This window comes from Sprattus sprattus (genome assembly GCF_963457725.1).
Source record: "Sprattus sprattus genome assembly, chromosome: 19".
Taxonomy (NCBI): domain Eukaryota; kingdom Metazoa; phylum Chordata; class Actinopteri; order Clupeiformes; family Clupeidae; genus Sprattus; species Sprattus sprattus.
The window spans coordinates 22,988,828-23,014,501 of record NC_137917.1 but is presented as its reverse complement, the minus strand read 5'-3'; the positions used below and the strand labels follow the sequence as shown (position 1 = coordinate 23,014,501).

The 25,674-nt window shown below is 42.0% G+C and overlaps 1 protein-coding gene across 1 annotated transcript in view; it reads left to right on the top strand.

The window, feature by feature from the left end:
• The first annotated feature begins 1,798 nt into the window (after positions 1-1,798).
• plcl2 (phospholipase C like 2) overlaps positions 1,799-25,674 on the top strand; it is a 33,509-nt gene continuing 9,633 nt past the window's right edge. The window contains exons 1-3 of the mRNA XM_080857920.1: positions 1,799-2,150; positions 21,211-23,697; positions 25,007-25,210. Coding sequence (XP_080714046.1) covers positions 1,911-2,150; positions 21,211-23,697; positions 25,007-25,210 — 2,931 coding nt within the window. The 5' untranslated portion in view covers positions 1,799-1,910. The remainder of the gene's footprint in view (positions 2,151-21,210; positions 23,698-25,006; positions 25,211-25,674) is intronic.

Genomic DNA, 25,674 nt, shown 5'->3' with positions numbered 1-25,674 from the left:
GCAATGCTACCTGAAAACAGAATTTAATTTGGTTGTTCATATGAAAAGCTGACAATTTCCTCAATATTAAGAATATATTTCATTCTAATTATTTGAATTATTTGTAGTAAAATTGTAGAACAATTGCAACACGAGTGAGCACTAATATGAGCCTTCAGGGTACTATCACTAAAACTTCAACAGCTAGGTGCCGCTGTTGTATAATTGAACTTGTTCAAAGATAAGCTACATAAAAGTCAATTGTACCCTTTTCTTCTCTTCTTGCCTTGCAGTCTGCCCTGAAATAGTCATGTATCTTTGTCGGTGGTCTTTGCACTTGAAATAAACTTGATGAAAGCATTAATGCCATATCTACTGAATTCAATTACTGTTTTTTTTTATTATTATTTCCCTTAACATACAGTTTAGACATGTCTGCATGGGTAATGGATGCATCTCAGCAGCAAATCTGCAGTTATTAACTTCCTGATATTAATGCTATATCATATTCACGTCAGACTCTGAAACGATTAACAACTATTTAAAGCGTGGTTGATACAGCCTGGTAGGTGCAATTGAGCGCTCTAATACATTGCACTCATGCATATGACAACAAGTGTGTATGGGCTTTCAGGAAGCGAATCTCCTTTCATATGCTTTGCTCATGCAAGAGATTTGAGAAACACTGTTCATCACGAATGAGCTGAAAATGTCTCGCATCTCAAAATGATCTTGAGTTTTGTGTAACTATCTTTGCAACCTGTGGATCAAGCATCATAGTAGGCAGCCAGGAGCATTTTTGAGCTCTTACTTCTGTTGACAATCCTGTGGTTTTCTGTAAGGCTTAGTTTCGAATTTCAACGTTAACCTACTCGTCGCCGTAAGTAACCTCACGTGATGAAGTTAGCTAGCTAATTACGTTACTGTGACTAACGATAGCTCGTGTAGCTAACTTAAACTAGTTTTAGGGATATTTGTGTTAAGTTAATATGTTGTTGGCAAAATGCTTGTAGTTACTAAAAACATCTTGAAAATTCGCAAGGGAACCTAGCATTACGTTGAATAGTTGTTTACTGACTCCTTGACATAAACGTCGTGGGCTGCTAGCTAGCTGGTGTAGTTGTCATGATTTACCTGCCACAATTTACGGTTTGTAGCCTACATTAGATTGCTAGCGTAACTGATTATTCTGAGTTAGCATACCTGTATATAATTATTGAACGGCGTTTGCTCCGTCACCCTCGTTCCAAAGAAATTGTGATTTTATGCAAAGTGAGCTCAGAGACCGCACTTTGATACTATCAGCTGCTTGGATATGTTATCGCTAGCATTTTAATTGGGATATCATGTTTAATTGACTCCCTAGTTAGACAGATTGGTTTAACACAAAGTTCACTCCGTAATCTTCTTTGAGGAGTGCGGTTGCCACTGGCCCAGGCTTTCAGATAATGTGATTAGGACAACGTTTTACAAATCTGTTGATGCAACGTTAACATTTGACGTTAATTGGCTAGTATAGGGAACCAGCTAAATCAATATATTTTTGGTTGCCTATTTCCTTCAAGTTTAAGTGCGGCTATTATGCGTTTTAGTTTGAATCCTAGGCGTATGGTATGAAGTAGGAAGCTTTAGAATAGGCAGCGTTCTTCTTATTATAACTGAGGAACGTTAGATGGCAGCATCAAGAGGCTTATGAATGTGATGCTGAAGAACAATGAGACTTGCAACAGTCAAAATGTTCTGCATGGGGCCAATTTCCACCTAGCCAACGAGTCGCCGCCAGTCTCCGAAAATGATTCGAGGGGTAGCTATCAACGGTTTTAGCTAACATCTTTGCTTGCAGATGTCGTTTCAAGAAGTTCAGTTACGCCATAACTGCATTATTACTAAGTAACCACTGAACAGACCCAGACATAGTCAGCTCTGTGCTTATGGCGGAGTTTGCAGAAAACTGCGGGTTATCTTCGTCGACTCATGGAGAGAAGGCTACCGTATTCAGTGATGAAACAGACGGGAAAGGGCAGTGCGAAGTATCGGTCTCAAACGGAGACTGTGGGTTACCGTCAGACATGGTCGTTTCTGCCATACCTGACAGCGAGGGACTGGAAACGGCAAACACCCCTGTGTTGGATGCCAAATCTGGAATACCTCGGCGGACCAGTATTATCAAGGTAAGGTTAAAAAACACACGTTTAAAAAAAGCTAACAGGCAAGATGAACGGTGGGCAAATGCTTATACGACCTTTTGGTGGCATCAACGTTGACAGTTTTTTGTCAGTATAACATGTTCATTACACTCTCACTAACCTCGCCCTTATAACAGACTGACGCTAACTAATAACGTTACTGAAAGAGAAGCTAGCGACAGGCACTAGCTGTGTGTTTGCTATAAAAAAAAAAAAACGTGAAAATGTTAGTGGGTATCCACAGGTTACAAAGCATCAATTTGATGAAGTGAATGCCTTGGTTACCAAATTGTGCTCATCGGGCCCCGCAAAATTAAATCTATTATGGTCACAATTCTTAGGTTGTTGTCGTAGCCTAGTATTAGTAGTTTTTCTGATGGGTTGTCACAGATAAAATGAATTATCACAGTTTGTATGTAAGTATGTCTGTGTGTGTGTGTGTGTGTGTGTGTGTGTGTGTTTGAGAGAGCGAGAGAGAGAGAGAACCATTGGTTTGTTGCAAGCCACAATGCTGCCATCATGTTTAACTAGTAATTACAGCCTGTTTGGCAAGGAAGAATTCTCCAGAGCAACTTCTGTCAATAAGAGTCCAACAACAATTCAAATCGTGAAGTGTTTTTCGTTAAGCCAGTAAACCGAATCATAGAAAATCTTGAGGCTGAATAAAGACAGTGGGGCTGTCAAAAATGTTTGATGTTAGTCAGTCCTGGACGACCAGACACTAAATTTAGACAGGTGCCTAAGTACAATGTCTTGACGTGAATTTCCATGAAGTCTTAACAGGTCAGGATGGAAGAAAATGCATTAAATAAAACTAAATCAATGTTGTAAAACATAAATTCATATAAATAAAACTATAAACAAAAAGAAAGGCGTAGTTGCCTCATTATAGTACAGTCAGAAAACATATCACAACAAAAACAAGATTCAGTTTAATTCAAATTAAAAAGTGTATCAGTGGTGTGCATCCAAGCTCAACATTATCAAGCACCCAACATTTTATTTCTTGTTTCCTGAATTGGGACAGTTTGACGGTTTGCTTCAGCAAGATTACAGTAGAAAATATTGCAATACTTCCTCATGCAGGGAACTGCACCCACAGCGCTGTCAAGTTGTGAGGACATGTCGTCCCCTCTCTCTCGTAAGACATGATTATCCAAGCGTATTTGTTTTACAGACTTAAGCCCAGTTATATTGCCTCAATGACATCAACACCTTGGTTGAACTCACCAAGAAGGATAGACTGTCTGGAACTGTGCTCTTTGGTTGTCTTGGCATCTCTACGTTTGGAGTTTTGAGTGCCAGGGACACGATTGGTCAACATGGCCTACTTGTGACTAATATGATTCAGGTTTCCTTAGTTGCAAAGCAGCTGCTGTGTTCTGCAGGATCCACGCTCTTCCGTGGATGTGGGTAACGTCACAATAGGAGCTGTCTTAGACAAACTCACTGCCGGGTATGTTTTTGGCATGGCTGGTTTCAAGAGTGTCAGCAGGGTATGTCCTGATTAAATAACCCAGAAGCCGTTTACTATAGAGCAATAGGACAGGAAATGCACTTTGAACGTATTACGCTACTAGCTATTTCCTGTATGTCTACCACCTTACCCCCTCCTCCCGGCCTAGTTTTAGCATATGTGTGCATTCAAGAAAACATTTCGAACTGCTTTATTAGAAGGCTCATCTCTCTAGGTTATTTGCACTAGGGTTTTTGATGAATAAGTCTGAAATAAAAGGAAACTGAAAAGATTTTGCAACCAGGCAGGATGTTTTCTTGGCCCACTAGAGGTGGTGAACTATGAGAAATGTTCTGGCAAGGGGATTGATGGGCTAATATCGACATGTCTGTCTTGTAAACTACTGGAACGCTCCAACTAATCTTTCTCCACAAAAGGGCTTGGCTCATTCAGTCCAGAATGTATCCAGGCTTTTAGTACCCCTGTTCCCTGCCATGTCTGTGGTGGGGAGAGAAGGTTTCTGTTAACCAACTTTGAACATTTAAACCATAATCATACACATTGATATTCAAGACAAAGCCATCACAGAGGAAAGGAACTGCTTCTGTTTCCAAAGATCTTATAGGCCTAAATGACTGGTTCAGAAGATGAGGGAAAAAATGTGCAATCTCTTTAACAGTAGGATCAGCGATTGACAAAGCTGGGTGAACTGTAGATAACCCTACCAGCAATTGTGCCAGAGGTTCAGAGCATTTTTATAGTGTGTAGTAAGCATAATGACATTTGTAATTAGGGCGGGAAAGGAAATCAATACAACAAGTATTTTTTTTGATGATTGTAATGAATAGCATTGTGTCTGCTATCAATCATTTACTAAACCTGTTAAAGGATTGATTGATTTTATATTTGTTTTTAGCTTATCGGGAAGCTAGTAAGATTACTACCCAAATCAGTCACTTTTGCAATCCATCAGTCTAAAATGCACTGAACAGCCTTTCTGTCAGATAAAAGGATGAAAAGATCTCATTAGGTTACAATGCCCTAAAGGAATGCTTTGCAAACAAAACATCAATATGTCACTGTAAATCATAATGTAGAATCGTATTCATAGCATTGCTGAACATATTGTACAGGTTGGGAAATTGTAATTTAATTGAACTGTGGCGACTGGTAATATAGTTGTGTGGGGTCTGTACTGATCAGGTCAAATGTTTTTGGTCACTTTCTGAAAGGGGTAGTAGATCAGACAAATCAGGGTGTACCAAATTGCCCTTAGCACAACAAGATGGCGTGTTCCCCGCCTGTTCCCCGCCACAGCAGACAGGCAATGTATGGTCAGCCATCATATAGGCTAATCCAGTTAGGTGTCACATATTGGTGGATGTGAAATAATTTCCTCTATGATGCACCTATCAGGGTATTAAGCAATGTGCTATATACAGCACAGTGTAACAATTCAATGACAGGCACACTTTTTGTGTCGCAACCCACACAACTTACTAGTGCTACAAAAAGCCATCTAGAGAGCAATGGAAGTACAACCATTCAGTCATTCAGCACTGCATTTAGCAGAAACCATGGAAGGTTCAAAGTGAAGCATATTTAAGAAAGATATATTCCAGCCTCACAAGCTAATTAAAATAGACAAATAACAACACATGTGGTAGGCCTAGACAAGTGGCTGTAGAACAAACTCTACTGGACACAAGAGCTTTCTGTACCATCAATTAAAACAGACCTGGTACAGCATACATTCACAGACAGTCAGGTTTGTTGTGTGTGTGACGCAAAGAGCAGGTCAGAGGAAACTCAGTATTTGTTTAGAGTGTGCTGAAGGCAAGGACGAATCCAATATCTTTGCATTTTCATTGGAGTCATGAAGGCTGTGTTTGGTTGCTAGGAAATGGCTGGATAACCAGGCTTCTGCAACACGCCACACGGAACATCCATGCATGTGCTTCTTGGCAGGTGTTGATTCAGACGTAACCTGAATTTGACCCAAACCCCCATCATTACCCAGTTCAGTTGATTCATCCTGTCATGTTTAGTTATAATTAGGCTTCTGCGCCGCTCTGGAAGGCCTTCCTGAGGGTCAAGGCGAGAGCAACCTGTAACCACCACACACACCCAAGCTGCAGTAACACGGGACCTCACCATGAAAGCAGCAAATGAGATGGAGTTAGGACTGAATCACTCGCCCACACCCTAATAGCTGCTCACTATGAGTAATTAGTTGTCATTACCTCTTCCGTCTTCCTACATCATTATGAACTGTAGGTTGCATCGCTCCGGGGATTTCAGAAATGGGCAGAGTTAGGGTTCTAAATCTCCACCTAAAACTCTCACTGCATTTTCATTTCTTAACACGATTCACAATAGAGGTGAACAATGAGTGAAATCATATTGGAACATGTCCATTGTGGATGTAAAGGTCTGAGGGCTCCCTCTGGTACCGAATCATTAAAACTCTCGGCTATGGAAAGGCTATTCAAAGATCACACTGCAAAGACCATCTTTTCCTGTACTTTCAGATTATTTTTATCTTAGGTTTCATTATGTCTTTTAATTACAAACCTCCTTGTACTCTTCTTAATCATTAACTGTAACCTATACGTTTCTCCGCCGATAACAGCACATAACATCACTTTGTTGTCAAAGTAAAAGGTAGACACTGAATATGCTTTTTAAATTGGAAATGGGTAATGGCTCCTGTCTTCAGGTAGCAATAAACCTACATAACCTATCTAACTAACCAACCGATTTCAACTAAATCATTAGGCTTTTCTTGGCGTCCAGATTGTATCCAGACTGGACAGCTAAAAAATCCACATGAAATAGTTTCGAGGATTTCTACTGATGTTTCTCAGAGTGTCCGGTTTTGCATCTCTTGCAATGCAACACACAACCAAGACGTGAGATCTACAGTGACGGGAGTGCTGGAGTTCATGCTACTGTTCATTAGCAGAGTGCCAAAGATCTTACACTGAAAAGAAAAACACCAAAGAACTTACATTGATTGATCTACTGCTTCTATACTGTTTGAGAGCGTTGTAGAGCAATGTCGGCATGACAGCATGGAGAACAACAGTCTTTGGACAAATGCAAGAAAAAATGGTCTGCTGAGGGAGGCTTTTGTCGAGGCAAAGCTGGAAGGAACCTATGGTAATTACTGACGCTTACATCGTTACCACAGCAACCCATGTAGATAGGTCGGTGATGTCTAGACTCACAAATCTGATCTGATCACTTGCAAAAACTAGCGCGGCCACTCGTCTCAAAAGATCTTATTTGAGAAACAAATCTGATTTCCCTGCGGTCAGAACATCTTAGTGGATCTGTCCGTTGTAAGCCCTTAGAACGGTTACCATCCCCTCAACGATGGCACTAAACAGGCAGCATGATACCATTACCTCTTAATTTACATTTTCTTTTTCACAACTTCTTCAGTAATTCTCATGATTTAGAATAGGTAGATATAATAATTTTGTGCTGTGAGATTAGGCCAACTTTGCATTACACTTAGACCTACGTACATGAATAAAAGCTACATTCAGAAGCAGGCTATACATTATTTCATAGTATGCTTCCGGTGCGAACAGTGAACTTGTGACTTCAGTGCTGCTGTTGGCTTCCTACATCATTATGAACTGTAGGTTGCATCGCTTCGGGGATTTCAGAAATGGGCAGAGTTAGGGTTCTTAATCTCCATCTAAAACTCACTAAAATATTCTCAAATAAGATATTTTGAGACGACTGGCCGCGCTGGTTTTTGCAAGTGATCAGATCGGATTTGTGAGTCTAGACATCACCGACCTATCTGCATGGGTTGCTGTGGTAACGATGTAAGCGTCAGTAATTACCATAGGTTCCTTCCAGCTTTGCGTACATGAATAAAAGCTATATTCAGAAGCAGGCTATACATTATTTCATGGTATGCCTCCGGTGCGAACAGTGAACTTGTGACTTCAGTGCTGCTGTTGGCTTCGGGGCTGACAGTGGGGGGTGTTGTAAGAGACATAATTATGTAATGAAAAAAAAAATACATCCTGTTTGTGGGAGCCGGGATTACGTTGATGTACCTAACCCTAGATGACATAAAATTAATAATAAATAGTGGGGGTTTTAACCTGTAACATGATGAAATTGTGCAGTAATGTCCCAGGAGAGCTTATGTTTATAACCCCGTATGAACTCCATATTTGGACATGGACAGGATAAGGATCCTGCATTGGTAAGGCTTTTACCACAGGCTCCATCCAGTCTATAAGCATTCAAACAGTTGAAAGTATCTGATTTTCTATCAGTAAAAAAAAAAAAAAGTTTTGATTTTGGGACATTGTTAATCCTGCTGTGCTTTAATATAGTTACCATAACCTTTCTTTATTCTTTCTCTTTGATTGTTATTGTTTATTGGATTCAGAATTCACGTGAGGCCATTGTAAGTTGACAGGCTTTAAATCTGAAGTACAGCTGTCGCAAAGGATGGAGTCTACTCTGCAAACATTGGACTTTAATGCTCTCTGGTGTCCAATGTATAGTATGCTTTTTCAAGAAATGGTTGAATCCCAAAAATTAAAAAAAAAAAATGTGTGCATCTTCATAAATGGTGAAAAAAAAAAAAGATTTTAAAGTTTGTTACTTAGATGCAGGCCCTTCTCACCTTTCAGGGCTTCCTTATCTTCTCACAACCTCATTTCACCCGGACTCTACAGCTTGACTGATTGCAGGTGTTTTTGTATGGCCCCGTGGCAAATGTTTTATTCACAGCACACATCTATAATCAAGCAAACAAAGACTTGTTTTGTTTTATTAAAACAGCTGAGCTCACCTTTCCTTGTGGCCAAAACAGTAAAAAAAAAAGAAGTGTGCCAGTAAAGTTCCTGACAAAGAAGTTTCTTTTCTTTAAAAAATTCACCTTAAAAGACTTGCAGTCTGCTTCATTTATTTGGACTCAACTTAAGCCTCAATTTGTTTAGGTAATGAGTTTTGTTGGGGCTTGTTGGAAGAAGGGGAGATTGGCCTTTAGTGCAGTCACCAGTTCAACTGCAGAGCCCCTGCCAGTGGGAACAAGAACTGCCTGTTCACAACAAAATCATTTGGCTGGAGAGTGCTGTGTGCTGAACTCGGTGTTCACAGCATTGCAGCGAGCCAGCCAGGCTTTGATCAGTGAGTGAGTGGCCAGCGAGTTAGGCCTTTGTTTAGCCTCCTCCATCTCCTTTATTTCAAGAACCTTTTCATATAAATGCCCACTAGTGAAAATCAATGTGAAGGCAACCACAAACGCATTCTGGCTAGATTTGATCATTATTTTATTTAGCAAAAAAAAAAACGATTATTTAATAACATTCCTTATCACCATTTGACACATGAACAAAACACTCTTATGCACACGAAAAGCAGAGAAGTTCACATTTAGGCCAGTGTGAAGTAGGAAACCTTAAGAACAGAATGGAAGATCTTAACTTGGCCAGTTTAATCAATGCCTTCACGTAAAAGCTCTGAATTACTAACACTCTGAAAAAGTGCCTGCCTCTCTGTGGAGTGCTTTATGTAGCAGAGGAACATGCCTGTTAGGAAAGGAAGCAGTTTGAGTGGTGAACAGAGCTTTCACACATCTGTTATGCGTGGCATGCTGAAATAAAAACTGATGAGTCAAGGTAATGCTACAATGTTAAATGTTCTATTATTTAGTCTTTCACCATTGTACCCTCTTTATCGGATTTCTGTATATTGGACCCATGTGGCATTCACATGTTTCTAATTTGATGCAGTGTTCCACATTTTTAAGCATATTGGTGCTCTGAATTTATGTATTATTATTTATTTAACTGGAACTGCAGAGATCTGCTTAGCATCTGCCCCCTGGACAAGCCGTTGTGATGGAAGACCGATTAGATTGAAATATAAACATGCAAAGTCATGCTGCCATTAGTGTTGTACTTTGTTGCAACTGACAATACAGGGCACTTAGTTGTAAAATGAAGTGGAAGTTACCATGTTTAGCTCCAGTCTGAGTTGTTCAGTTAGCCTGGAGCCTTGTCAAGTTTCACAGCATGCAAGAACCGCCAACACCGCTTGATATTGACTGTGCTTGTGGTTAAAGATTCACTGTCTTGATTCCGAGGGCTGGGTGCCCTCTTAAATCGATCAGCAGGCACTCTGCTTCCACCTGTTTATCTCACTCAGTTCAAAGCTCCGGCTTGCATTATTCATTCAGCAGCTTTAGTGTCATTTAATTACAGTGATGTGCATTTTACAACAAAAAACTTTCAGACATTTCAGGCCCCTCTAAAGTGGCTGTAGAATTGGAATATCACCTGTTTTCAATGTTGCGTTTAATCTTTGTCCCAGCTACACCCTTGGGCTTATTGTTTTTGCATATTCCTGCTGACAGACAGACAAACAGACAAATAAACCATACCAAAAACATAACCTCCTTGGCAGAGGTAAATACAGGTGAGAAACACAAGCAGACAGTTCAAAGAGACAATACTCAGAAAAGCATTAGACTAAAGGTCAGTTGAGATCAAAGACTTGCAAGGAGAAGAACTACTTGAAACCAGCAACTTGCTGCAACAAAGCATTGTAGACCGCTGGAACAGCTTGCAATAGTGCCAACGTACACGTAGTGAGGTTAAAATCATATCTAAATACAGTCTCAATACGAGACGCATTTTAATGATACGTGTAAATCAGGGATGCAACGGTACACAGTGTATTGTTGAACCGTTCAGTTCGCCCCCTGTGGTTTAATACTGAAAGAAATCGTTGTAGCTGCGGGGAAATGCCAAACAGAAGATGTGTTTGTAGATTTCCTGTGAAAACTCTATTTTAGCTCTGACGTTAGTTGCAGTTGCGTGATTTTAGCAAAGAACTCGATGGAATGCCTGTCTGATGGGTAGGGTGTCAGTTTATTCTCCACAACAGACCTCGAGCACACACAACACACTACAATGGAGAGAGAGAAGGAAAGATTAGGAGATATGGTCCATAGTGTAGTTTCTCTTCTTTGTTGGCCTTGTCCTGAAAGACTGCGATGTCTCCTCAATGCTCCGTTCTCTCACCACCCGTAGCGCTTGGTGTCTCTACGATGTTCTTTCTGCAACACAACACACTCAGCATACAAGTTACATTTGAGTTATAGTAAGCTGGAATACACAACTTAGCATAATGGGTGTGTCTGGGGTCTGGTTCAAGGTGTACGTTGGGGGCATGAGAGGAAGGGTGAACTGCCTGGGGTCTACCTAGATGTGAAAAGGTGTGAATGTCAGCACACAGGGAGGGTCTTGCTCCTGAGTTTTCAAGCAGCTCTTCACTAGGCTGCTGGCAAAAAACCTTGAACCACTAGAGTTAGGACAATGGACCCAACACAACAAAAACTAATAAAGAGCACAAGATCTCGCCTCACTTCACACAAATGTAAATCATAGTAGATATCATTGGAAACTTGCTGACCATTTGTGTGTTAATGAAAGTGGCGTGAATGTAATACATTCAAAGTATTTGAAAACCACGAATATTCTTCAGTACGCACATGTTAACCGTGGTATTATGGTATGCCTGTCAATTTTCAAAACTTTCTTTCTAGGAAATTTGGAGTTTAGACTTTGTGTTCTTCGAAACAAGTCAAGTAGTCTCTTTGCTGACCAAAATTGTGCCATGATGCTGTGTCTTGTGACACGAAAGCTGTGAGGTACAAGGGTTCTAAAACCTGGCAACTGCGATTTGGCACAACAAATATTTTGCAACTGCATCACATGGCTCACACCATCGTAGCTTTGTTGGTGGAATATTTGGCCTTACAACGAAATTTTCACAAGAAAAAAGTGCCAGATACCTGGTTCAACTTGAAGTGCACTAAGTGCTAAAATAGAGGAGGTTTTGTTCTGTAGTATTAAGAAGCTGAGTCCGTATGGCCTCATGTTTTTGTAGACTGACAGGGATACAGCAAAATGTAGCAATTCAGTTCAGAATGGATTAAGACTTGTCATGCGGTGAGACTGCCAAACTAGATGTCATTTTATTCTAAGATAGTGGTGAATGGGATGGGAAAGAGCTTCCAAAAGGCTGGAGTTCAGGTTGATTGCTCCAGTTCTTTGGTTGTCCTGTGGGCCAGCATTGAATACAGTGACAGCCGAACTAGATGTAAGCATTGAATACTCAAACCTGCTATGAGCAACCACGGGGAGCCAAAGGAGGGAGATGAAAAGCGATATGTCAGCTGACTGTAAACCAGGAACGCAATCATGTTTCGAATCATGTTCAGACGCTTGCCTTTGCATGAAAGTCGACTGGCCGGTAGCATACTGCAAGTAGTCTAGACAGGAGATGACCAGTGCCTAGAGGGCACGTTGCACAGGTCATTAAAGACAGGTAGATCCTAACTCCTCTGATGTTACAGGGAAATTCTGCTTTGCAGAACATCAATTTAAATGTGGATTGATACGAAACGTACTCACAAGTTTCTTGTACACTTTAATGACATGCTCATCATTCAGCACAACACAAACTAATCTGTGTTTGTAATCGCAATGACATGGTTGCTGAGATTTGGGAATTGGATATTTTCCTGTCCTACTCCTAATTTGGTTTCCTTCTCTGGCACGAGTGGGGAATGCTGTCAGTAACCAAAGCATGTTACCCTGCAAAGTCAACTATATTTTGAATCCCTTTTAATGAGAAATCCCAAAAAGCACCCTTCATGTCTCCTTCTTCCTATACTGTTCATAGTATCCTACATCTAGTCTATAACTTAGTGGAAGCAGTCACAGGGAATGGTCTGTGCGCTTGTCCCTGTGGTGTGGCTGAGCAGTCTCATTTTCTGATTGTTGATCGTTGTTAATGAACAATTGTTCGCAAATGTCTGATTGTATCTGATATTCCTGAAGATAGTGTCCCTCACTTGCCCTGTTATTGGGGAGATGTTTTCATCTCAGGAACTATGATCCTAAAGTGAAACATTTTGAAATGTCAGTGGTCACTATATTCAGTCTGACATTTTCTAGCAGTGCTGTTAAATATTTACCTAAGAGCTGTCCAACCATGAGTTTGCCTTTCTGAATGGGTTGAGGGTTCCTTCAAGCCTAACAGTAATTGTGTTGTTGTGGGAACATGTTGTACAGAATGAACAGTATGATGCCCTGGTAAAAAACTACCTCTGGAAGACTAGTTTTTTTTTACTGGTTGTATAAGTTTGAAAAGAGGTTAGAGAGGAACTTTTAAACAAGATAATGATAGCTTATAATAGGTTATCCTTCCGGCTGCAAAACCTAATGTCTATGCAATGTCTTTAAGAACCTCTGGGACTCGTAGAATATGAATTTACACTGTTGAGTCTGACATACAGTTTTTAATTGAGTCGGGATATTGGGCTCTGTCATCGTTCATCTGTGACCAGGGTCCATTACCACACAGGGGGTAAGTCTCACTATGAGACTGAAGTTATGAAATGATATGGCCTTTTCCGTTAAAGCTAGATGAGTTTGCTAGATGAGAAAAATAAGGGGCAGTCAATCAATGAAATCGATGGGAAGTTTTCCTGTCAGCACATTTTTGCCTCAATTCTGCTGGGATTAATTGTAACCCATAAAACAACTTCACATTAATGTAACATAATCTCTGGGCACCTCTTAATATGCGGTGAAAAATGAGAACTAATGGACAGCATATTGAATCGGCGGAGGGGTAGAGGGGAGGCAGAGGATTAGTGCTTTCTCCGCTCCACAGGCGTGTGCCTTTCAGACGGATTGCTGTGGCCTGTGTGAACCCAGGAGATGGAAAGGTTGCAGCATTCTTGTTTTCATCTCGCTGTTCTTAACAGAAAGTCACGGCTTTGATCCTGGAGAAGTTAAATGGGTCCATTTGAATTTGATCTGGGACACTGACGGGTTAGAGGGGTCAGGTGTAGTGGGGTTTTTTCTGCAGTGTTGTCAGTGTTTTCTAACATGGCATCAACACCACCACATTAATCTATATAGGCTGTGTTGAGTCTGAAAAAGAATACATATAGGCTAGGACTATAGCCATACCCTGATGTTTGTAAACATACTCACTATCTTACAGAATCCAACGGAATAATGACTAAACTAGTTGACAGTCATTAGCAACTGGTCTTTAGGTGGGTTCCTCACTCGCGCCTCCAGCCTGTAGTGTCCAATTTCATGAAGGTGAAGTGCAGGTTTCTCACAGTTTGTTTTCCTTCAGGGAGAGAGAAAGCTAGTCAATCAAAATGGAGCCAGTCAACCAATTGCATCACTCCAAAGTAATTTATGAATGATGGATGAATGTACTTATAAAGCAACTTGAAGGTGATTTGACCAGTCACACAGTGTTTAGACACCTTCAGTCAAAGATAAGTTATTGGAAGTAGCTAAGCTGCTTTCCTTTTCATCATTTATAAATGTTTGAGTAGTTGGAACATTTCAGGTATACATTTGTGTAGTCAAACTGAGTAATTGTATTGGTTGGATTGGTATTATTTTATTGTCCAACTTCTCTGTGTGATGTAAGTGGCCTTCTAAGCCAAGTTGGATTCTGAACTGATTTGCTCATTTTTTGCATATAAACTGTCCACATACCTTTATGCTTCAGACTAGACACAAAACATTTTGATTTGCTTTCTATTGTAAGAAGATAAATCTGTGTTTATGTTGAACACAAACTGACCTCATACAAACTGCATAGGTGCTAGCCTGGAGGGTATTTATACCAGCACCGAATCTTAACTGCATGTAATAATTTAGCTTGAAAAACATAACAGTCATTGCTCTTGTTCTTCACAGATGCCAGACTCACTGTTGGTCGTATACAAAGTGCTAGTTAATGATGCTATTCTGTTATTGATTAGTTTGCTCTGCGGCAAGGTTACCCATTCCGGTTCTTAGAAGTCAGCCCCTAAGTTCCCGGAAAGGATTGGCAGTTCTGAAGGGTCCAGTGAGCCAGAAATAAAAAAGAGCCGGCAATCCATTAGGATATTAATAATCGGATTGAAACAGTACAGTTTAGAGTCCCTTATCAGACACACCAGGATGAAATGCAGACAGAACTGAGGGGGGGGGGGGACATCTCTGCTGTCTGTCTGTCAACAGGTCTTTGGGGGATTAAGCGGCCGTACCTCAGTAGGCAGACCCACCTTTTCAGAATTGTATCCAGTGTGTTGGGGGGCACTGTAGCTCACACAGTAGCCTCAACCACATTCAGGCTTGAAGCACAAGGAGGTCACGAATCCGGCCCGATGCCATTTCTCCTGTCCACTCCCCACCTCTTCTCCCTATCATTTCCTGTCCTACTCCTCACTAATCTATCCATTAAAGGCATAAAAGGCCAAAAACAAATCTTTAAAAAAATAAAATAATTTTTTTTTATATCCAGTGTGCTCTATATGCTCAGGGATGGAGAGCCTGCTTTCAAGAGCACTGTCTTACTGTGACCTCTGACTAGACATCCTGTTAGCAAGCCACAGAAAATGAAAGGTGAGATTCCCTCGTGAGGTGTTAGTGGTGTGCGGGCCTGATAATTGGTAGAACTGCTACATGAGGCATAATGAATTCATCATGGATCTTCCAATAGCCGAGTTAGTAATAATAATCCATGTTAGTTTCACTTGGCTGGTCTTCTGTTCTGATGGTGCTATCAACTTGGCCATTATGGTATGACCTACCAATGCAATTGGCAAACCGTTACAGAAGCTCTGAGCTTATCTTGAAAACATTGCTGTTTATCTTCGTTTCAATCTGTGTGTGGATTTGGCAACATTGTTGTGCTGTTTCATCAACCTTACTCTTAATTCCACAGGGCATGTAAGGTTTTGACATTAGGAAGGTCTGCAGAGGTCGTAACAAGACGTAGCTGCCAAACCTTAATTAAATCATATGCATTGGAAGAGAGACAGAGAAGAAAATCTCTGAACCTTTTCTAAAGGTTATTACATAAGAGTATGAAAATAGACTTCAGGAAATAATAAAACTACTGTTAAGGCGGGGTGGGGATTTTTACAGCATTGTTTTCTTGTCCTGGAGGTTGAGGAGGTCGGGTTGGGGGGTGGGGGGTGGGGGGGGGGGGAGGGGGGGCACTGGTAAAAAGGAAATCCTGAACCTAAGCGTGTTGTCTGGAGGACACGTTCATACAACAGGAACCTTAGTCATTTCATATTGCATAGAGCCACACCTAAAAGTTGACCCATCTGAGACCTTAACTCCAGTAAAGACTTTTTTTTTTCAGATCAAAGTGATTAACTTCAATCACACATTTAGATTTTTTTTTAGGTAAGTCTCTTGAGAAGTCTATTTAAATGGAAGTCAGTGTACCAGTGACCTTTTTTGTGCTGCTTTTTTTCTTTCAGAATCTAGGCTATTTTATTTCAGCTCAACTCCAGTCAGTCTCCAGTCTAATATTAGTTCAAGTAGGCTCACAGTCCAGAGAGCAGTGGCTACATTTGAAATCAAATCAACAAACTGATATGGCAAAAGATATTTTCAGAGAATGAATGATCTTGCCAAAAGCATTCATTAGATTGTTTTGTTCATCACCTGTGGTTATTTCCATTGCTGTCTGTATTGTTTACCACTTGTCAATCATTTCCTGAATGCCAAAAGGACTAAATGTGACTGACACTTAAGACTGGAGAGATGCGAGACACATGCCTAGAGGCTGTATCCAAAAGTCACATTAGTGAGAACCATTGCAACAGGGTGAGGACCTTGAATCATATAACAAAGTGAAATCTCACATTTGGATTACGTGTGATATAATCATGGATGTCTTGAAGGTAGTCAGTGGTACAGGCCAGGGGGTAGAGGAGTTGTTTAGTAATGGGAAGGTTGCTAGTTCAATTCCCCACTCCACCTTACCAAGTGTATAAGTGACCTTGAACAAGACACTGAACCCCTAAAAACCTGCTCCTGATGTATAAATGCTTCACTTGGGACAAAAGCGTCTGCTAAATGTAAATGGAGGCTTTTTCAACTCTAATATTTGTGATCAACAGCCTGCAAACCGACGAGGCATTAGCCCCTGGGGCACCACTGAGAACAAGCTCCTCCTCTCTCTCTCTTTCTCTCTCTCTCTCTCGCCCTCTCTCTCTCCCTCTTCCTCTCCCCCCCTCTCTCTCTCTTCCTCTCTCCCTCTCTCTCTTCCTGTCTCTCCATCACTCACTCTCCTCTCTCTCTCTCCCCCTCTCTCTGTCTCGCTCTCTCTCTCTCTCCCCCTCTCTCTCTCTCCCCCCTCTCTCTCTCTCTTCCTCTCTCTCTCTCTCCCCCTCTCTCCTCTCTCTCTCCCCCTCACCCTCTTTCTCCCTCTCTCTCTCTTCCTCTCGCCCTCTCTCTCTCCCCCTCACCCTCTCTCTCTCCCCCTCTATCTTTCTCTCTCTCTCTCTCTCTTCCAGACTGGGCACTTATGTAATGTTCAGTCATGGGGCCGTGTGGCTTGACTGTTAACGACTCCATGGAGAGCACTATTGTGTGTTTTTTTCAGTCCTCATTAAAACCTAAGAAGTAGTTGAATGAGGACTGGAAACGAGGGGGTGTTAGCCCGGGCTGTGACGAGGTGCCGAATGTGTCCCCAGTGAAATAAAGCACCGGTTTTCCACAGAAGAATCACCACAAAGATCATAGGATATGCAAATGATTGATCTGGGCCTCAGATGTTTTTCTCACTGAATTGTTTCGTTTCCCTGTAATTTTTAAAGATTACTCTCACTAGATCTACACTATGATATGACTGAGTGGAACAGGGTTGCACTCTAGCTGATGGCTAGTATGCCTACCTGTTGAAGCTGTAATCCCACAATGAATTGCATCAAATCAAAAGCATTAACGTAATCTAAAAATCTGTTTAAAATGAGTCAATGTTTGTCCACCATCACGCTGGCACACATGAAGCACAATGTCAACAGAGCAAAAAGGGAATCTCTTATGCATTAGCCTACTCCTCCAAAGAGTCGAGTCCTGAAAATACTCAACCAATCCCCTTACACTGTGGTCGTGCTCACAGGAAGCAATCTTTTCTGTTAACGCTCCATGACTGATTTTTCCAATTGACCTCCAATCACCCCCTGGACTAAAGTGCAAAGACGTTCGTGTTAAGTCTCGGGAAGTGCACAATGGTTAGTGGAACCGTGTCACAATGACAGCACTGGAGGGACCACAGGGTCTTTGTTGAGAGTGTTTTACACCGGCTACACGAAGCATGCGCTGGCTGTAAAGGTTTGTGACATCCGCCCACGTGAGCGAAGGTGAGGTGGTGGATCCGGTGGGGCGGCACAAGTACAGTGGGAAATGTCTTGGGAAATATCATGGGGGCAGCAGGCTAACATGATGGGATGTGTAGGCTAGATGCTCCGGGGGAAAATCATCACAGCCTAGAGCCTACCCATAATGCCTTGTGACAGGCACCCTAAGTGAAGCGATGCAGTCACTCCTAGAGAGGGGGGCATCCGTATCTCTCAAGCCATGGCAATGGGAAGATGAGTCAGAGAGCAGCCACAACAAACTGTGTCCCTGTTAAAGTCACAGACGAGCATTTGTCATCTCTTGACGGATGCAGTCCTCATCATTCCAGAGCCCCAGCTTAACCTCCCTGTTCACTGCAGCCCTGCAGAGTCTGTGCTTCATCAGCTGTGCTGCAGTAAGACAGACTGTAGAGTAGGCACAATGTTGATATTGAAAGAGTCTGTCTCAGTCCTGGATCCAAGGTCAGGTTTGTAGATAATCAGGAAAACTCGGGAAAGTGTCCAACAGTAAAAATAGGTTTATTTCAGCGTCACAGGACAGTCCGATCGCATGTTGCACGAACGGTTGTTTCAACATACTGGCAGGAGTTCACGTCTTTTATGCAGTAAACAGTTGCATCTGGGATATGGGAGGGAATGGGTGTGTCTAGAGGTAGGTACTATTTTTGAGTGGATGATTGAACCTGATTTAATCACAGTGAATGAATACCTTGATTAAATCCCATTGAATAGAACAGGAAGCTAGTTTGAATATATCAACTCACCGACATCTAACAATATTGTGTTGGTTCGAATCACCTATATGTTCTGTTTCATCAGACTTTACATAAGGATCTTGTTCTGCACTATTGTGAATGCTGTACTGATTCTAATGACATAAGGGAGTAAAATAAACCTGTGGAATGTGTTAGGAATTGGAAACATTGGTATTTCATGTCTTGAAATGTTAGGCCTACTATGACTGTCAAACCATTCAGCAACGTTAAAGAGTGGGCACATCCTTTTTGTATGCAATGCTTATTTTGCATTTGTATTTCATTATAACATTTTAACTGTAATATGCCTCTCATAAGTCTATATATGGTAGTTTAGAAAGGTCCTCGGAGCATGCAAAATCACACTGTTTCATTCAGTCCACATCTTGCTTCCTCTTGTTTCCCACTCATAGTAGTTGAGGTATCTTCTGTGGAAAATGGGTGGCTCCACTTGTGAATGTTCTGGGAAGTGACAGCAGCACTGATGACAACCACAATTGTTTTCCACACCACAATACAATATGCTGCTGGCGGCAATAATGCAGCTGAATCTTACTGGGCCTCTCGTTGGGTCTCAGCACTGAGAACAAGACTATAGGGTGCGTCACTGCAACAGAATTACACCAATTCTGTTTGATTGGCCAATTGTATGTGCTGGTTGGGATGTGCCTAGCTTGGCCAAAAAGCATGTGAGGTAGGGCTGCTCGATTATGGGAAAAATCATAATCACGATTATTTTGGTCAATATTGAAATCACGACTATTCAAACGATTAATTCTGAGTTTGAAAACATGATGCATTGATTTACTGAGAACTTTGAAATTTCTGTTAAAAATTGTATTTGTTGTGTACACGCTATATGCGTTGGAATGCGTTGAACCGTCAAGGTTGACGGATCCCCATTCAAAGTGAATGATAGACAGCTCAGACACCTCGCAAATCCTCTCAGACATTATTTTGAGTTACAATAATGGGGATTTGACATTGTGCAGTGCTTATTTCTCGGTAACTTTATAAAAATATAAGGTAAAAACAACCAACTTTTAGGTGCAAATGAGACCATCTACGGAGTTTGGTCACCCATCTTTATTTTTTTTTGCTTCGCTTTTGAGACGTGACCAAAATCGTGATCTGATTGGCTAGAGCCTGTGCTGTCATGAACATCTGTCAACGGTCGATGCTGCTGATTGGCGGCTCACTGGCATGTCCCGCCTCCGGCTAGTCGCATATAAGTCACACGCCAGTTTAAGATTTAACTCCCTCTCGCCGCGTTGAATGCTTTTGGGGGAAAGACTGAATTACGGAAATTAATCATTTCAAGTCAATTATATGAGTTTGGAGATCGTTTGGCCCAAAAATTGATATCGCGATCAAAATTCAATTAATTGCACAGCCCTAATGTGAGGACTCAAAAGAGGCTCTTACAGAGTACGGCGTGCGTGCATCAGTGCAATGCTCTTCTCAGAACAGATCATACACAGCATAGTTCACTGAGTGGCTTCTTTTTTTTTCACCCAAAGAGCATTTTTTCACCTCATATAGCAAATCTGCACAGTACTGCTGCCCCAAGCTTAATGTAGCCTCATTGTTTTCACACATAACTGCATTTGTATCCATCCAAAGGGAGTCCTTTGTTTATCAGAGAAGTAAGTTGTGTTTTTGGGTCTTAAAAATGTTTTGATTTGAATTGCAAGCCTAAAAGACTAAAAATACTAGTTTAAACTGTCGTTTCACCCAAAAAAGGAAAATCTCATGATGACATGTTGTCCGACCGCATAGCATTTCTTATTTTGGCTGCACTATAAAGAGAGTGACATTCTCCTTGGGCAATGTTGTCAAGTCAAGAGTTTAAGTGTGTTCACGTTACGGAAATTGTGTGATTGTTTTCTTAATTGAGCCACATTAAGTTTGGTGTTTTCCTTACTCTGGGCCTTTGAAAAGGGAGCACGTAATGAAAAAAAAAATATGATGAAAAGTATGTCTACACCACATGGTAGCTCTACACAAACTGAAACTGACACAGAGGCCGTACCATTTCCTGTTGGAGTGGTGGTTTTTACACATAGGCTTTCTAAATTAGGGACATTCTGCTCCATCAATATGCTTTGAGCTATGTGTAAATGGTAGAAATGTATATATTGGTCCTTTGTGACATCTTCAAATAATGAATCATAAGAGTTATTAGTTAACAAGTGCTAAGAGCATCCCACTAATGATACATTGCAGAAATAAAATTATCTCCCTTAGTGAGCATATCGAAACATAAACAATAGTCACAGTATATAAAGACACTTCATGTTTTCCTCATTTAAACATTATTTTATAGTTACCGGCAAGATTGTTTATATTTGGCATTTTACCTCCAGCGATCAGACTCCACAACATCATGCCACATTAAATCATGTTTTACTGTATACATTGTTATTCGGTAGTGTCATCTGTGGTGACTGTTTTTTTTTTTGTGATCAATTTTTTATTGACACCATTTATGCAGTCAAGACATTCATGCAGTTACAACATGCAAGACAAAAGTATATCAGAACATAATTTCCATTTATCATCTGGTGTACATCTGTGGTGACTGTTTGACCTCTTGCTCTTTTTCAGGACGGCACCAGGCAGCGCAAGGAGAGGAAGAAGACCGTCTCCTTCAGCAGCATGCCGACGGAGAAGAAGATCAGCAGCGCCAGCGACTGCATCAACGCGATGGTAGAAGGGTCTGAGTTGAGGAAGGTGCGGTCCAACTCTCGCGTGTACCACCGCTACTTCCTCCTGGACGCCGACATGCAGTCCCTCCGATGGGAGCCCTCCAAGAAGGAGTCCGACAAGGCCAAGATCGACATAAAATCCATCAAAGAGGTGCGAACTGGCAAGAACACGGACACCTTCAGAACCAACGGTGTTTCCGATCAGATATCGGAGGATTGTGCATTCTCGATCATCTATGGAGAGAGCTATGAATCCTTGGACTTGGTAGCAAATTCTGCAGACGTGGCCAATATTTGGGTGACTGGGCTTAGGTATCTGATCTCATATGGGAAACACACCCTGGACATGATCGAAAGCAGCCAGAACAACTTGCGCACATCCTGGCTGAGCGAACTCTTTCAGGAAGCTGATGTCAATGGCAGTAAACACATAGGTTTGTGTACTGCTGTGCAGCTGATCAAAAACTTAAACCCTGGACTCAAAAATGTGAAGATCGAGCTGAAGTTCAAAGAATTGAACAAATTAAATGAAAAGATTGGATGTGAAGTGAGTCTGGAAGAGTTCACTGAGGTTTTTCACGACCTTTGCACGAGACCAGAAATATACTTTTTGCTTGTCCAGTTCTCTAGCAACAAGGAATTCCTAGATACTAAAGATTTAATGATGTTTCTGGAGGCAGAGCAAGGCATGGCCCAAGTGAGTGAAGACACCAGTCTGGAGGTCATACAGAACTATGAACCCTCCAAAGAGGGGCAACAAAAAGGCTGGCTCTCACTCGACGGATTCACCAATTACCTCATGTCGCCCGACTGCCACATTTTTGAACAAGAACAAAAGACTGTTTGGCAAGATATGAACCAGCCACTGTCTCACTACTACATTAATGCATCCCATAATACCTACCTGATTGAGGATCAATTCAGAGGGCCCTCTGACATCACAGGTTATATCCGCGCTCTAAAGATGGGCTGCCGGAGTGTTGAGCTGGATGTTTGGGACGGGCCCGACAACGAGCCGGTCATTTACACAGGCCATACAATGACCTCACAGATCGTCTTCCGCAGTGTCATAGACGTCGTTAACAAATACGCATTTGTCGCTTCAGAGTACCCTCTGATACTCTGTTTGGAAAACCACTGTTCCTTAAAGCAACAGAGGGTCATGTTTCAACACCTCAAAAAAATACTGGGAGATAAACTCTACACAGATTCCCCCAAACCTGAGGACAGTTACCTACCCTCTCCCTCAGCCCTGGTAGGCAGAATCCTTCTGAAGGGTAAAAAGTTGCCCCCGTCGTGCACTAGTTCAGAGGGCGAAGTGACGGACGAGGACGAAGGGGCGGAGATGTCCCAGAGAATGAGCATTAGCGATGGTGAGCAGCAAACAGTCGCCCTGCCCAAGAAGCTTCAGCTCACCAAAGACCTGTCGGACCTGGTGACTTTGTGTAAATCCATTGAGTTCAAAGACTTCCCCGCTGCGTTTCAGAACCAGAAGCATTGGGAGCTTTGCTCCTTCAATGAAGTCTTTGCTGGCCGATGTGCCACGGACTTCCCTGGTGACTTTGTCAACTACAACAAGAAGTTTCTGTCTCGGGTGTACCCTAGTCCAATGCGTATAGACTCCAGCAATATGAACCCTCAGGACTTCTGGAAGTGTGGCTGCCAGATAGTGGCCATGAATTACCAAACCCCTGGTCTAATGATGGACCTGAACATTGGCTGGTTCAGACAGAATGGTAACTGTGGCTATGTTTTGCGGCCAGCGATTATGAGGGAAGAGGTGTCTTATTTCAGTGCCAATACTAAAGATTCAGTGCCCGGTGTATCGCCCCAACTCTTGCACATAAAGATCATCAGTGGACAGAACTTCCCTAAACCTAAGGGATCGGGTTCCAAGGGGGACGTCGTGGACCCGTACATATATGTGGAGATACATGGCATTCCGGCAGACTGCGCTGAGCAAAGGACTAAAACCGTCAATCAGAACGGGGAGAACCCCCTTTTCGACGAGAGTTTTGAGTTCCAGATCAACCTCCCGGAGCTGGCAATGGTACGGTTCGTGGTATTGGATGATGACTACATTGGGGACGAGTTCATTGGCCAATACACCATTCCGTTTGAATGCCTGCAGCCTGGCTACCGGCACATTCCACTGCAGTCTCTTACAGGAGAGGTCCTCCCCCATGCCTGGCTGTTTGTGCATGTGGCCATAACCAATCGGCGAGGTGGGGGCAAGCCCCACAAGAGAGGCCTGTCAGTAAGAAAGGCTAAGAGGAGTCGAGAGTATGCCACCATGAGGATACTGGTCATAAAAGCAGTGGATGATGTCTTCAAGACTGCTACTCTGCCGCTGAGAGAAGCTACAGACCTCAGAGAGAACCTGCAGGTAAAGATTTACATACTAAGTATCCTCATTACTTTTTTGAAAGATGGGGTCGTTTCAAACCATGATCATACAGAATCATTGTTAGGAGAGGTGAATGATCCTCTTATTTTGGAATTATCGGAAGGCACGGTGTCTTTCTTCTTTATGAAAATGACCTCAGTGTCAAGCATAGATCACAGCCACGTCTACTTCAAAAGACCCTGTGCATCTGTGGTGGAAACCCCTTTTGGCAAGGCAAAACAAAACCCCTTGGCTAGATTTAATCAGAGTTGAAATAACCTAATCCCTTGATGTTGTGCAACTGGCAAGACAGAACTGAAGGAGACTTCAAAGCAGAATGGTACCTTGGTAAGATCCCACACCGACCAATTCGAAGTGGGGCTCTGTTCAGAACCACAGGTAGCTCCCAGCAGCTTATCAGAATTCCTTTTCATATTTAAAATAGTAAACCTCTTATATAACACGGCCTGGTATGCCTGCAAGTACCTGTAGGTAATACATTTATAAAGATTAAGCTGTCTAAAGGATGGCAGGGTTACCATCTTAATATGCGGAGAGACTGGGAAAACAAGGGGAAACTAGGATATGCTGTTGTTCTCCTACCTTCGCTATGGAAGCCCAAAGATATTGCTTTCTCCTCTTACTCTTCCAAAACAGAATACCGAGTTCTAATACCTTTTATATTAGCTCCGTCACATACAACATTCATTCGAGATCTAGTTCTTTTGAAATCCCTCAAACATTCAGCGAGTTCCTCAGGGCAATCCCAGTTCCCTTGGTGTCTGTTTCCTGACCTGGTTGCTGTGTTTTGGTATTTCATAACACATTGTCTATCAGAGTTTATTTTCCTAGCTTTGTTTACATTGCATTTTCCATTCAAAAACAAACCGCCAACCATGAGACTTAATACACGTCTTGGGCGTTTTGTCCTTCACTGTTTATCCTTGCCATTGTTTATGGAGTTTGTACATTTGGCTGCCTGCATATGTGTGCAAGCATGTGCTTGTGTTGCCGTTGTGGATTATAACAGGCAACTCAGTGGACAGACTTAGTCACATCAAGTGTATTGTCGATGGGTTCACAGGCAACACATGTGCAAACCACTTCCTGTTAGAGCTCTTGTTGATTTAGAGATCAAAGATGCTGCGTTTGCGGAAGCTGGTGAATTTACAACATAGTAGAGTGTCTAAATAATTCTAAATGAACAAAACTGCCCTATGGTAAATGTAGTGAACTTTAAACATATTTATTTATGTCTCAATAACACTACAATGACACTGCACAATATTCTCTGTCTTTGACCCTGCAGAATGCAATAGTGTCCTTCAAAGAGCTCTGTGGTCTGTCGGCAGTGGCCAACCTCAAGCAGTGCATACTGGCTCTGTCATCTCGCCTGACGGGGCCCGACAACACTCCCGTCCTGCTGTTCAACCTGAAAGACCAGTATCCCTCCATGGAGCCCCAGGGGGTTCTTCCCGAGGTCCTGAAGAAGGTGGTCATGGCCTACGACACGGTGAGAAGCTTATCCAGTTAACCTCAAAACACTCAAACAGAACACGTCACTAGGTCACATCACTGCATAGTATACACACACTTTTATGAGTAACAGCATCGCCTCAGGAGAAGAATCAACAATCCTAATTTGAATTGTATGTCCAACAGTGGTTATTGTATTTCCATAACAGTAATGACACAGAGGGTGACCCTGCTGAGGCTTCTGCTTGTTAGCACAGAACTGATTTATAAAGTATGCTTGACACGTGGGTTTGTGCTTTCATAAGATACAACAGACCATAGCAGATTCAGGTTTTTACCGTTCTTTGTTGTCTAAGCTCTTTGACAAGGGATCAAAGGTGGTGCTTTGCCAGATTTTTGATTATTTTGAACATACTGGGTGTTGGATAAGAGGAATGATGTTGTGTTAAAAAATACAGATGCTGTTTGCACAGTAGACTGTAGTTACGTAAGGTATCATTT